The sequence below is a fragment of the Ascochyta rabiei genome, chromosome 6 (genome assembly GCF_004011695.2).
Source record: "Ascochyta rabiei chromosome 6, complete sequence".
Classification (NCBI taxonomy): domain Eukaryota; kingdom Fungi; phylum Ascomycota; class Dothideomycetes; order Pleosporales; family Didymellaceae; genus Ascochyta; species Ascochyta rabiei.
The window spans coordinates 1,622,284-1,634,664 of NC_082410.1; the positions used below are offsets into that span (position 1 = coordinate 1,622,284).

Here is a 12,381-nt window from a genome sequence, read left to right on the forward strand (position 1 = left end):
ACTCGTCACAAAGCATGGCATCGGCATTTGTGAGACTGGGTGTGGCCCTGGTGGCTCGTGCGTCTCTGGCTTCAGACGAAGCGGGATCCCTTGACATTTTCCTTTGTACGATGTGTTTTGTTTTAGCTGCCACGAACAAACCTTATACTCAACACTTCCATCTGCAAATGTCGTGTATGCTGCCAGATGCCATGACATCTATCCTGTGATCCTACATTCACACGCCACAGTCACATACGGATACAGTGAGGAGGCGTCCCGTGAGCTTGGACAGAGCTCCGTCATCGCGCGGCTGACAAACGCAAGTAAGCCGTTTGTCGCAATGAAACATCGCCAACTGTTGCGCGTAGTACTGATGTTCGTACAACGGTGTTGCAATGCGAGATGATAATCAGCATCCCAGGTGCTCCCATCGTTAGCTGCACATGTCATGTCCAAATTGCACAAACACTGCCCTCGATAAAGTGCTTACTTGGCTCACCCTCGTGTCTTCATCTTCTCCAAAATCTTGGCAACCTGCGGCAAAACCTTCTCTACGTTCTCCGAGATCCTTACGGCCTGCCGCCCGGTGTTGCTTTCCTCGACATCGCTAAAGAACGCCTCCTCTCCCCTTGCACCGCCCATGTTCAGTATTCCAATCGGCAGCTTCTGCTCTTTTGCTTTCTTCACTAGCCTCCAAGCCGAGTATGTCGCAAGACTACTCCCAATAACCAGCAGTCTTCCAGCATCATCAACAGCCTGCTCAGCAGCGACTTTCGTCGCCGCAGGTATACTCTCCCCAAACATGATGACAGCAGGCTTTAGCACACCGCCTTCACTGCCGTGTTTCCAGGCGCCATCATCGTCCGTCTCGACCTTGACTACACCACCGTCTGCCTTCCGTGGCGGGGTTTGCAAGCACGTTGGACATGCAGGATATCTAAATGTTGTGTACGGTGCATCTGGTACATCTGCGTCACCGTCTGGGTTTGTCTTCAGTCCCTTCTTTCGCCGTTCGTCCGGATTCTCGGAGTCGAGAGCCCCTGAAGCAAGCATCTCCTCAAGAAACGTCTTCCAAGCGGGGTTCAGTTTTGCGAGCTGGTCTTGAAAAAGCCGGCGGTCGTACTCGTTTCGACATGTTATGCACACGAGGTTGCGCAGGTAGCCGTGGAGCTCGGTCGTGGGAAGGGACGGATGCGCTTGGGGGTGGAAAGAATCTACATCTGAAAGACTGTCAGCTCACGCGCTTCCACCGCACTGCACCGCACCGACTGAGAACACTTACTCTGCGTGATGACCTTCCCTACGACGCCCAACCGTCCCAAGTCCCCACAAGCCTCATGCGCTCTGTTCGGCCTCGCCTTGTTCAGATTCGTCCAGCCAAGAAAGCTCCTAGCCCAATACCTCTTCCTCGCCTCGTGGTTCTCGCAGAACTCATGGTAGTAAATCGGTCTATATGTCTTGTTTTGCGTATATGTCCCGTTTGGGCCACGATAGTCTGCAAGCCCAGACGCTACACTGATTCCCGCTCCCGTCAACAGCAGCGTCTTCCCATGCTTGACTGGACTTGAGCCTCGTAGGTATGGTCTCGAGCTCGATAACGAGGGTGATAGAAAGTCAACAAGTGCAGCGATGGCACCAGATGTTGTTGTTGCGCTTGCAGGGATTATCTTAGGGAGGGGTAAGGGATCGGTGTAGGGCACGCGGAGAATGGCCATTGCATGCGTGTGCAAGGGTGTCGGCTTTCTCCTGCCATCATGAGGGGCGTGGAAGGTAATGCATTGATGAGGCGGAGCGCGTTTTCAGTGGTGATGTCAGTGAAAGGGTCCGTGCGAGATCTGAGATGCCATGTGGAGACGGGGATCGAGAGCCGCAACGGGCACTATTTTTGGCGTACACATGATTTTGCAGATATGCAGGTACGCTATCGATTCTATACCTTGCGTGGGTGAGATATGCGGGAGAAGTCTTGTGACAAGGAAGTGGGCTGTGTACATGTGCGAGGCTGTGCCATGAGATTCTGCAACCGAGCATGAACCTGAACTTGAGAATGGTGGGACGAGTTTCGGATAGCGACCTGCACACTACAAGCCACACCTGAGGCTCTCTGGCACTTTGCGACATGTGTGCTACATCTGTTCGTGGCGACAAGATCTGGCCCAACATAGCCGAGACAAGACAGCACGTGCACTGCATGTATAGGGAAGTGTAGTATCCTTCAACATGGCTCTTTGACTAATGTACAAGGACCATACGCAGCGGGTTCTAGGGTATAATGGAATGAACTGAATAGGATTGACAAGAAAGACGCAAAGGTGAAGTAGGTACAGGATTCTAGAAAATACCTCCTGCGCAAATGAAATAAGGTGCCCGCAGCGACACTTAGAGGATGCAGAGAAACGCGAAGGAATCAAAATCCACAATACATATGTGTACCAGTGAGCGCGAAGCGAGCGTTCTGTCTTCACTACGGTCCAATGTCGTTTCTCAAGAAACCCATTGCCAGGGCATGAATAGCCGTGCAAAGGCCCGACTGAGAGAAGAAGAAATGTAGTATGAGCTGGAAAGAAGGAAGAAAATCTAAAAGTCGGTCAAACGCCGAGCGGGAATAACGCCGAGTAAGTCGTGAAGCACGTCTAGGTGCGATGCTAGGGAGTCATAACGATCGCGGGTTAGGATACCCAGAATGGGAATCTTAGTTGGAAGGAGGGAACGCAGACTGCGGCTGTGTATGCGCGTGGGTGTGCGGGTGCACTAGCTGGTGGGAAGCATATTGCATCGAATGCTGATGTAACATAGACTGGATGCTTGGTACCCGCTGCTGCTGAGACGGATAGCTTCCCGCGTACTGGGGGTATTGAGCCGACGCGACCGGCATTACCATCTCAGTGTGGTGATCGTCTGATTCTTCATCGAAGTCAGAAACGCCTATTGCGCTGTCTTCGTGGTCGGCGTAAGTACCCTGAAAGCCCTGCTTCTTCGATGCTGACCTAGCAGCCTGCGACAGGTTCTTGAGGCCTTTCTCCATGCACTGGAAGTTGGGTTAGCAGGTCACTCTGGAATTATGGCAGCAAGACTTACCTTGGTCTCGACCAATTGCCACTTTTCATTGACTCGGGCAGCGAGGAGACTCCACATCTCCCGGCGAACGTCCATGTACGCTTGTGCCAGAACGTCCAGTTTGACTCCATCCCATTGCTCGGCATTCATCCTCTCCATCAATCGCTCGTGACGTTTCCGGCAAGCATTTGGCGACTTGCTTGGAAAGTGCTTTGGCGCAATCTGGTTCCAGTTGAGGCCTTGAGTTCTGGCTTGGATGAGGGCCTCATCGTCTTGCGCAGACCATGATGAGCTTCGTGTGCTTCCACCAGCTGCCGATGCAGTAGAGATGGAGCTGCGGTGTGCGATTGGGGCCTTCTCCGTCTTAGGCATGTTGATCATGAAGTAGGAGACAGTAGAAGAGAGGCAATTGATAAGGATGATGACCAGAAGGAGCACAAAGACTGGTAGACAGAAGCGACCGGGGAGTGTATTATGATTATGGTAGAGTGGGAGTCGGTCAACGAGAGTGATGGAGCAGGAATGAGAGGTAGGAAACTATCCTGACAATATGAAAACGAAGGAACAGAGGTTCGTACCTTGATCTTGGGGGTTATGAGGTTTGGACCAAGGCCATGGTCTTGTGCTTTATACAAGAGCCCAACTTTGAGCCGCAGCCTGTACCTACATCAGAGTGGAGGCCAATGGGCCGTTCGGAGAATTGTTTGAAACCGATGTGTTTCTGTAATCGCCGGTCACTGAAAGAGGTGCGTACATCTAGGCGAGGAGCAGGCTGACCACTCGGCCGCGTCTCCAAGCGCTGTCAAGAAGGGTAAGCAGGCCTCCAAGCTGGCCGGTTTAGCGGCGACGACATTGACACGAGGGCGTGGCACCTGTGACGGAAGCGCCTATTTGAGAGCAGTTCCTGAGGCTCTTGATGCGGGTGTAGCTAAGAATAACTATCTGCCGACCAGAAGGGTGTGGTGTGGAGATAGGGCGGCGGCTCCCTTGCAAGTAAGCGCGCAGTTCTCAACGCTGATACGACCCGCCTATGGGGCCAAAATAGAGATCTTGGCGAACCGCACGAAAGGGTGTTTGCTGCAAGCTGCATGAGGGTGCTGTAGCCTTCAATACTTCACAGGGCTGAGTCCCCGAGGACTTGCATCCGCACTACGGGCCGCGAATGTGGGAACGCGCCGTTGGCAACGCCGGCTGACGGCCCTTGAACTCAGACAGCATCAGAGGCATGGAAAGAAGCGACGAGCAAGCGCATCTGTACCGTAGCAACGTGATGGTGATTGCGCGACGCATCGCTAAGCGCGCGATATGATGATGGGCGATTCGAGTGGTTGTTTCATGAAACAACATCATCGTAAGCGCCAGGCCCATCTGGCAGCACGTGCTTGTTCCCACACATGCACGAACTGCAGTTCTTTCTTCTCTGCCAGACCGTTGCTGTGCCTCCAACTTACAGCACAAAATGCAGCTACTGCCTCACCAGTCCTTCCAACCCACTCGAGACGCCGTCCTGAACAAGGACAGCAATGATACAGCCTGTGTAACCGCCAGCAGTCGAGGCCTGCATGCTTGCTCTAACGATCTTTGCCCCAGACAAGGCCATAATCGACGAGACATTGTCAAGTCGGATTCAAAAGGCTCGGTCCAGGTAGTCAGTGTTACACAAGGCTGCAGTTGTAGTGCTCCTGCAGCTATTCTTTCTTGCACAGCCTCCGCGACGGCCACCGAGTCCATCTTCTGAGAAGTAAATGGAACAGCATACTAAATGCGTCTCCCACGAAGGGAGGCCATCTGCATGCTTCTAGTCTAACCCTAGTGAAGGCAGTATGGAGGTCAAGTTGTCTTGAGAAGTTATCTTGAACGAGCCTTGCTCTCCAGGTGGCCCGCCAAACCACTTCAAGGTTGCTAAAATTGAACCTCAAAGTAATAGTACAACAGCACGACTGGACTCAAGTGGACGGTCACGCGCCTCAGTCAGTATTTCATAGTAAACAGACCATCGACCGCCCCAAACATTGCGGTTGGTCGCACAGTCAACAGCTTCAAATGCCGCAGCGGCCGCGGAGGAGCTCCGCAAGGGCTTCGCAAAAGCCGACGCATGGTGACCTCGACTCCGCCAGTCGTTTTGAACAGAAAGAGATTAGCCGGGAGCTACCCCGATGCCCGCCAGCAACTCGGCCATCTCGCCGTTGAGAGAAGAGCATACGCCGAGCACTGCGCTAGTCAGTGCCTCGGAAATCGGAACAGGAGGGGGCATGCTATAGCAATGCATCACGCTCCTCAAGCCTTGAGCCTGGCTCTTCACCCGTAACCTCAACTTTTTCCTCTTAATACGTCCACGTCTCTTTCTGCAAACACCGTACCCTTGCAAGCGATGGCTCCCGATCTCTCCCAGAACAAGGCTGTTAGGCTGGTCAAGCATGCTGCCGATAACCACTATGCGATTTGCGCAACTTGTTGCTACAACGTTGAAGGGATTCTGGCTTCAGTAAGAGCCGCAGAGGCCAAACGATCGCCTTTGATTATACAACTTTTCCCATGGGCGGTTCAGTACGCCAACGGTATCCTCGTCCACGCGGCACGCGAAGCCGCCGACAACGCCAGCGTACCAGTTGCGCTGCACATGGATCACGCGCAAACACCAGAGATGGTGAAGAGAGCGGCAAACTTCGAGAGAGGGTTCGATGGCATCATGGTCGACATGTCCCATTACGACGACAACCTAGAGAAGACGGCAGAACTTGTCAAGTACTGCAACGAGCGCGGCATCATCACCGAGGCGGAGCCCGGGCGCATCGATGGCGGGGAAGACGGAGTGGGGGACTTGTCAGATCTGGGGTTGGAGGCGATCCTCACAACACCGGAGCAGGCCGAAGAATTTGTTGCCACGGGGATAAACTGGCTGGCTCCCGCTTTCGGCAACGTACATGGCAATTACGGGCCGAAAGGGCCACAGCTGGACTACGAGCGCCTGAAGCGCGTACACAAGAAAGTTGGCGACCGTGTCAGCCTGGTGCTGCACGGTGCTGGCGCAGAGTGGTTCCAAGAGAAACTGCTGAGGGAATGCATCGATTGCGGCGTTGCGAAGATGAACATCAACGACGCGTTCAACACCGATTTCACGCGAATTATGCACGAGCAGGCGAGCAAGACACCCATCACCGGGCTGATCGAGAAGGCGACGGACGCAATGCAGAAGAGCATCGAGCAGTACATGGACTGGATGGGCTCCTCAGGAATGGCAGACAAGATCCAGTAGAGGAGTAGAGGAAGATGTAGAGGAATATAATCATATGTGCATCTGCCTTAGGCGAAGGGTATCAGAAGTTATCGGTTTGCCAAAAGTCAAGATCTGTCGAAGCCACTTGACCCAGGAATGCTTCATCCATCCCAAAGCCATATGATCCAATCAAATCATACATGTTATAAGAGTTTTCTATGTCCCCATGGCCAAAGTCAACTGCCGCAATGCCGTTCGGTTGGTTGGGGTCGTATCCGTGCCCGTGGCCCTGCTGCCCTTGCGGCACATTGTAGGCAGGAAAAGCGTGATCTACCGAGCTTGAGGGTGTTCCCATCATATCTAGCTGCTTGAGAAGAAGGTTAACACCGTGCACGATGTGTCTGGTAAGATGCTTTTCGCTTAGGTTCTCAGCAACTTTGGCGAGGAACGTCGCCGACCTCCTTGCAAGAGAAACCACTTGAGCTGTGTTGAAATTGAGACCAAGGCCTATTGGTTCGCCTGCTGACTCTGGCGATCGTACTTGGGCGGCACTTCCCCAAGTCTTTGCCATTTTGAGTAAGAATGTTGCGCAAAATGCTATCATAGTGTGCGTAAAGATGGGAACCGCAGACATGGCTCTTCGAAGATCAGGTTCTTCGAAAATGAGTGTGAGTGTACTTGTTGCCGCGGTAATTGCGATGTTAGCGGCTTCGCGCCGGTCGTAGGAAAGCGTCTCCGATGTGACAGCACTTGGTGGTGGTAGCCCGCGGAGCGCTAGAGAGTTTAACTGGAAACGAGCAAAATGGTAATACAGCACGACACCCTTGGATGGATATGATCCAATGAGCTGACTGTCGACCGACCTCGCTTGCCATGCTAGCCTCCATTGTTCAATAGCAAAGTTGAACATGCGCAATCGTTGGAAGTCGGGCTCGGTGAGGGGCTGCTCTGGATCGCTTCCGTATGCGATGTATGCTTCAGTAAGGATCTTGAAAAGAGTGACCTGCGCGCCCAATCTGATATCGCCTGGTTTGGTCTCGGGGCTGTCGAGAAACTGTTCAATGTTCTTAATTGCGATGTCTTCATGGATAATGGGTGGCCGCCCGTATGCAATGCTAAGCTGATGCTCGCAAACATACAGCACATACCACAGGCGGACCTTATCTCTGTGGTCCTCGTGGCCTCGCATCAGCTTGTGGAACGATTGGTGCAGGTTCATCTCCGTAGCGTTTCGAACAGCTGCGCCCGAGAGTTTCCAGCTGAGGTTGGACAAATAGAAGGCTGCAAGTAGTAGTGCGCGGATGTCGTCCAGATTTTGGACCCTCGACAAGCAAGCGCTATACGCACCGGACACAAAAACGCCGTAGCATTTCTCCAGCGCTTCATCTCGACCTGGCGTATGAAGCGCTGCGATTGTGAGAACAACAGCCGTAAGTAATGAAGAGCGTCGGCGAACAGTATCCAAAGAGTCGTAGGGGCACAGCACGCCACCCCACAGATAAAATCGAAGACCCTGGAAGTAGTGCCTAAAGAGATCCTCGGCTTCCGGTAATGATATTACGCCTTGGGCGATAAAATCTTCAAGCTCTGGATTTCGACCGGGTCTGAATTTGACGTTACTGCGAAGGTTGCGAATCCGCGTCAGATCGTAGAGGCTTCGCATTGGGGCTGTAACGAGGTCGGTGTCTTCAACTGAATCACGCTCCACAGAGTTCTCCCTCGTCATGTCCATGGCAATAGGTGGGACAACCATCGCAGTGCCGTTTTCGTTAACGATATGTCCAGGGCTTACTTTCATGATGGATTCCGATTGCCTCCGCGGCTCTGGTGATGATTCTGGCAGGTCTTTGATGTGGTCCAGCTCCGGGAGCTTATTGAGTCGTAAGAGTGTTGAAACTGCAGCGCGCAACTGTGCAATCTCCATGGCTGCATTCGCTTTCCATCTGGGCCGATTAGGTTACTTGAGATGTCGCCGCACGGCACGAGCAACTCACGAGGCGTCTTCGTCCAAAAGACGTTGGTTCATGTTGTACGGCACGCATTCCGTACCGCTGCGCAGGCATTTGGCGCATTTGGCTTCCCCATCAACTGGGTCGCACTTAATCTTGTGCCTCTTACACTCCGCGCCTGTTGTGGAGTCAGTACGTTGCGTGATTGTCGATGCCGGACGACCGCTTACAGGCTCGGATCCTGGGGGTGCGCTGGGGGTTGGGACGCTTCCCGTCTTCATGATCGACGTCCTCACTCGGTCGTTTTTGGGGCTGCGACATCTCTAGGCCATCAGGCATTGATAACAGCAAATTTTACAGATCGTCAGGGGGTTACAAGTCACCGCAGGTACAGGTGGAGTCGTGAACAGATGCCATGTGACTGTCAAAGAAAGCGCCACCAATAAGGAAATTGCGTATGGGGAATCTCTCCGCATTTTGCCTAGACCTTGCTAAGTCAACGTGCGGGGGGGCTAGCTCGTATTTCTAGCGGAGCCGTGTCTTCGATCACGCAACCGTCTCAAACGTCCCGGACGCCTTTACCATCCGCATTGCTCAGTTCCAATATCACAAGGTTCGTAACACATACCTCTTCTGGGATCAGAATTCACCTAACCTAGCATCTCGCACTCAGTCTGCCCGCACTGTGCAGCTTCACCTGGAATGCGAAAGCGCACTAAATGCTGTTCGCCATGCTTGTGCTGGAACGTTCACGTGTATGAAAGCAAATTGCTATCCGTAAGCTTCGAACACAGCATTAAAAGGGCAGTGCCACTATCATGATATATAGCTGCAGGATAGACATTGCCGAGGCTCCCAAGAAGGTGTCACGCTGTGTCGCCCGGCGGTTCACAGTCCGTTATCCTGCTCTTTCCGGTCGTCATTCGTGAGCACTCGCGCTTCGGTGCATCTTGTGTAACATGGCCAAGGATCTTCACGACACAGGTACGTGACCAGCTAGATCTGTCTCTTGTTTCCCCAGCTTTCCACCAACCCTCACACGAGCTTTGAACCATGCCAACCCTCACGGCAACACGCCACTGCCGCTGTCACCTTTTTAGCCAAGGCGCCCAACTACAGCGGAAAATTCTAGCCGCAATCGGTAGTGTTATGTACACCCCGCATCTTGCTCACGCTTCGAAGCATTAAGGCTGCGCTAATAGAAACCTTAATCTAGTTGGAACCTCCTTAAATACTTGGTCGTGCGTTTCCACCACTCAAAGGCTTCTAAGGAGATCATGGGTTTCTGCTTGAACACCTGTACGACAGCCTTGACGTATGTACTGCTCTAAACCATCTATTCGAGGGCTGCATTGCTGTCAAAAAAGCTTTGTCCTCGGCGAACACGCGGCGCAAGACGTTGTCTTTGTCGTTCGCCAGCATGTTTCGAAGTAAGAGAATGACTACATAACATCGTGTTTAAATCCCATAATTCTCATCAAAGTAGCCTGCAATCAAATCACAGCTTGCAACGATCACATTCCTCGTTCAGCAGTCCTTGAACAACACTTCTCTCTCTTCCGTTGCTCGCAACATGAAGTCTGCTCTGGCTGTATCCGCAGCTCTCTCTGTTCTATCAGCAACAGCAGACGCCTACACCAACCCGCTATCTTGTAGTGGGACTTGCACAAACGCCCACGACCCCTCCCTCGTTCGTCGCGACGACGGCACCTACTACCGCTTCTCCACCGGCGGCAAAGTCGCGGTCCACACCGCGCCCTCAATCCAAGGTCCATGGACGTACAAGGGCGCCGCCCTACCCAACGGCTCTAAGATCAACAAAGCTGGCAACCAGGATCTCTGGGCCCCAGACGTGATCAAAGTCGGCTCGAAATACTACCTCTACTACTCGGTCTCGGCCTTCGGTGGCCAGGACTCCGCTGTCGGTGTAGCAACGTCAACGACTATGGATGTGGGCTCCTGGACTGATTTGGGCAGTACTGGTGTGGAATCTGTTGCAGGCAGCAAGTTCAACGCCATCGATGGTAATTTGCAGTCCGCGAACGGAAAATTGTACATGAACTTTGGATCTTTCTGGAGCGATCTGTTCCAGATCGAGATGACGGCCACACCAACCAAGGTGGCAAAAGCAGTCACTGCCGCAACGCAGGTAGCGCTCGTACCAACATCTCCTCAAGCGCAGGAGGCTGCTTTTGGGTACCAGTATGGAAACTACTACTACTTGTTCTTCAGTGTAGGGAGCTGCTGTGGTTTCGACACGAGTCGGCCTGCTGCCGGGAAGGAGTACAAGATCCAGGTCTGTCGATCGAGCTCTGTATCAGGGCCGTTTGTAAGTCCATCGTCAACGTTCTGAGGTGTGAGGGTCATGCTGACTGATGTACAGGTTGACAAGAGCGGCAAGTCTTGCCTCCAAGGTGGCGGTACCACCGTTCTCGAATCCCACGGCTGGGTCTATGGTCCTGGTGGTCAAGGAATCCTCAGCGATACCTCACTCGGCCCAGTTATCTACTATCACTACGTTGATACACGTATCGGATATGCCGACGGCCAGAAGCAGTTCGGTGTCAACAAACTTGACTTTTCGAGTGGGTGGCCGGTCGTGTGAGGCGGCTACGGTATTCTCAACTTCGTGCGGTCACGCGCTCTCCTTCTTGTAAATACTCGAAGCACGTTTACGGGCAATATACCACGTCTCAACAAAGGCTATGTTCCATGATAAATATGCATTTCGCGTCTCAATGGATATTAATAAGGCCCTCGGTCATCTGGCGGCCAATGTTCAAAGACTGTGACTGAGCAAAATTTGATATCTTACAGACTAAAGTGCATGCCAAATCACACACTTGGAGCCTTTGTTGTTCTCTCAACTATGGCATTTACCGATCCTTCAGAGCGTGAATTTCCACACGATAAGTTCTATAGTAGGTCTTTTAGGCTTCTTCGTGCATCTTAGACATGGTGGTAGCGGCCACCGCCAGGTCAAGTGCGTCTTCTCCCTTGCTTAGGAACTCTTCCGTATCCTTGCCCTCTTCAATGCTCGCGACAACCGCGGCCTTACGGTATGCGAGCTTTTGTACATCTTCTTTGTTGAAAAGCTTTGTCGTGTTGCCATACTTGGAATTAGGTTTTGGGAAATGCGGTAGGCAAGCCAAGTCGCTGGGTGTTAGTAAGTAATGCGTTTTACTGTCGGTTTGGTTGATACCGTCTTCTGGCTCTCCAGAAAGCTTTTTGTCGCCGACGTTGTGTTCTTTCGTATAAGCTGCCCAGTTCTGTTTCGATGTCTTTGGCTTGGGCGTTGCTTCTTTCGCCTGCTCCTTGGGGGAGTCTTGCGCATCAGGACCATACCTAAGACCGTCAAAATGAATACCATCGCATATCTCAAAAGCTAAACATACTGTTTCTTCCACAATCCTTCGCCTTTGTCTATGATTTCCCCCTCATCTGTCCAGCCTGCGAGTAGGCCGTACTTCCGGAATGCCACTTTCTTTACATCGTCCTTCAGGAACAACTTTGTCTGGCCACCGTACTGGTTGGCCTTTTCGAAGTGCTCCAGGGTGACCAACTCGTTCGCCTTCAAGCCGTACTGCTTCTGGGAGTCGGTCTGCGTCACGCAATCCTCACGTTCGGGTTCGGAGTCAAGCAGTCTGCCGGATACATCGTTCTCTTTGAGCCAATCATCCCACCTCTGCTTCGCCTGCTGTTTCTGTGCCTTTTTCTCTTGCTTCTTGCTCTTCTCTGCGTACTCAGCTGCGAGTGTCTTAGGTGATTTCTTACGGCGCTTTGGAGCCTTTTCCGCCTCGTCATCAGGCGATTGCGAGCGCTTGATACCTTGCTTTGCGGTTGGTTGGGCAGCCTTCATAGTCGACTTCCTCGGCTTCTTCGTGCCAAAGTTGGAGTCGTCTGAGTCTGAAGTATATTTGACGGGCGCTTTGGCAGCTGCGCGGGCAGAACGTCGACCGGCCATAGTGAAATGTGGAGTAGGTTTATGAATCGAGAGTTCGATGGTGTTGGCTGCAGAAAAACAATGCTCTGACGGGACTTCTCATAGCTCTATCCACAGTAACAACAAAGGAAGTTTCAGATTGTAAGACTGACGGGGAGATTGGAAGGTATGGAGGTCTGAGCGCGCTGACAGGACGCAACTCCTTGCAACTTTGCAAGGCATGAACAAACAAG

The 12,381-nt window shown here is 52.5% G+C and overlaps 7 protein-coding genes across 8 annotated transcripts; 2 read left to right on the forward strand and 5 right to left on the reverse strand.

The window, feature by feature from the left end:
- Positions 1 to 477: 477 nt before the first annotated feature.
- On the reverse strand, positions 478 to 1,697 carry EKO05_0004436 (uncharacterized protein; the record flags this gene model as incomplete). The annotated part of the gene is made up of 2 exons (XM_038938796.1): positions 478 to 1,202; positions 1,265 to 1,697. 2 exons carry the CDS (start codon positions 1,695 to 1,697, stop codon positions 478 to 480), a joined length of 1,158 nt encoding a protein of 385 aa, XP_038800233.1.
- A 977-nt stretch (positions 1,698 to 2,674) lies between these two features.
- Positions 2,675 to 3,420, reverse strand: EKO05_0004437 (lipoamidase activity; the record flags this gene model as incomplete). 2 transcript variants are annotated; one of them, XM_059636393.1, is made up of 3 exons in its annotated part: positions 2,675 to 2,886; positions 2,941 to 3,010; positions 3,061 to 3,420. In XM_059636393.1, the coding sequence occupies 3 exons, from the start codon at positions 3,418 to 3,420 to the stop codon at positions 2,675 to 2,677; spliced, it is 642 nt and encodes a 213-aa protein (XP_059492376.1). The 2 variants fall into 2 exon arrangements, with proteins under 2 accessions (XP_059492376.1, XP_059492377.1); XM_059636394.1 differs by having other exon boundaries at positions 2,675 to 3,010.
- Positions 3,421 to 5,410: 1,990 nt separating this feature from the next.
- EKO05_0004438 (Fructose-bisphosphate aldolase) lies at positions 5,411 to 6,295 on the forward strand (the record flags this gene model as incomplete). Its single annotated transcript, XM_038945587.1, has 1 exon — positions 5,411 to 6,295. One exon carries the CDS (start codon positions 5,411 to 5,413, stop codon positions 6,293 to 6,295), a length of 885 nt encoding a protein of 294 aa, XP_038800235.1.
- Positions 6,296 to 6,356: 61 nt separating this feature from the next.
- On the reverse strand, positions 6,357 to 8,526 carry EKO05_0004439 (uncharacterized protein; the record flags this gene model as incomplete). Its single annotated transcript, XM_038939098.2, has 3 exons — positions 6,357 to 8,199; positions 8,251 to 8,383; positions 8,436 to 8,526. The coding sequence occupies 3 exons, from the start codon at positions 8,524 to 8,526 to the stop codon at positions 6,357 to 6,359; spliced, it is 2,067 nt and encodes a 688-aa protein (XP_038800236.2).
- Positions 8,527 to 9,071: 545 nt separating this feature from the next.
- EKO05_0004440 (uncharacterized protein) lies at positions 9,072 to 9,260 on the reverse strand (the record flags this gene model as incomplete). The annotated part of the gene is made up of 1 exon (XM_059636395.1): positions 9,072 to 9,260. The coding sequence occupies one exon, from the start codon at positions 9,258 to 9,260 to the stop codon at positions 9,072 to 9,074; it is 189 nt and encodes a 62-aa protein (XP_059492378.1).
- Positions 9,261 to 9,778: 518 nt separating this feature from the next.
- On the forward strand, positions 9,779 to 10,810 carry EKO05_0004441 (Arabinan endo-1,5-alpha-L-arabinosidase; the record flags this gene model as incomplete). Its single annotated transcript, XM_038938965.1, has 2 exons — positions 9,779 to 10,534; positions 10,589 to 10,810. The coding sequence occupies 2 exons, from the start codon at positions 9,779 to 9,781 to the stop codon at positions 10,808 to 10,810; spliced, it is 978 nt and encodes a 325-aa protein (XP_038800237.1).
- Positions 10,811 to 11,135: 325 nt separating this feature from the next.
- On the reverse strand, positions 11,136 to 12,169 carry EKO05_0004442 (uncharacterized protein; the record flags this gene model as incomplete). Its single annotated transcript, XM_038938866.1, has 2 exons — positions 11,136 to 11,550; positions 11,601 to 12,169. 2 exons carry the CDS (start codon positions 12,167 to 12,169, stop codon positions 11,136 to 11,138), a joined length of 984 nt encoding a protein of 327 aa, XP_038800238.1.
- Positions 12,170 to 12,381: the final 212 nt, after the last annotated feature.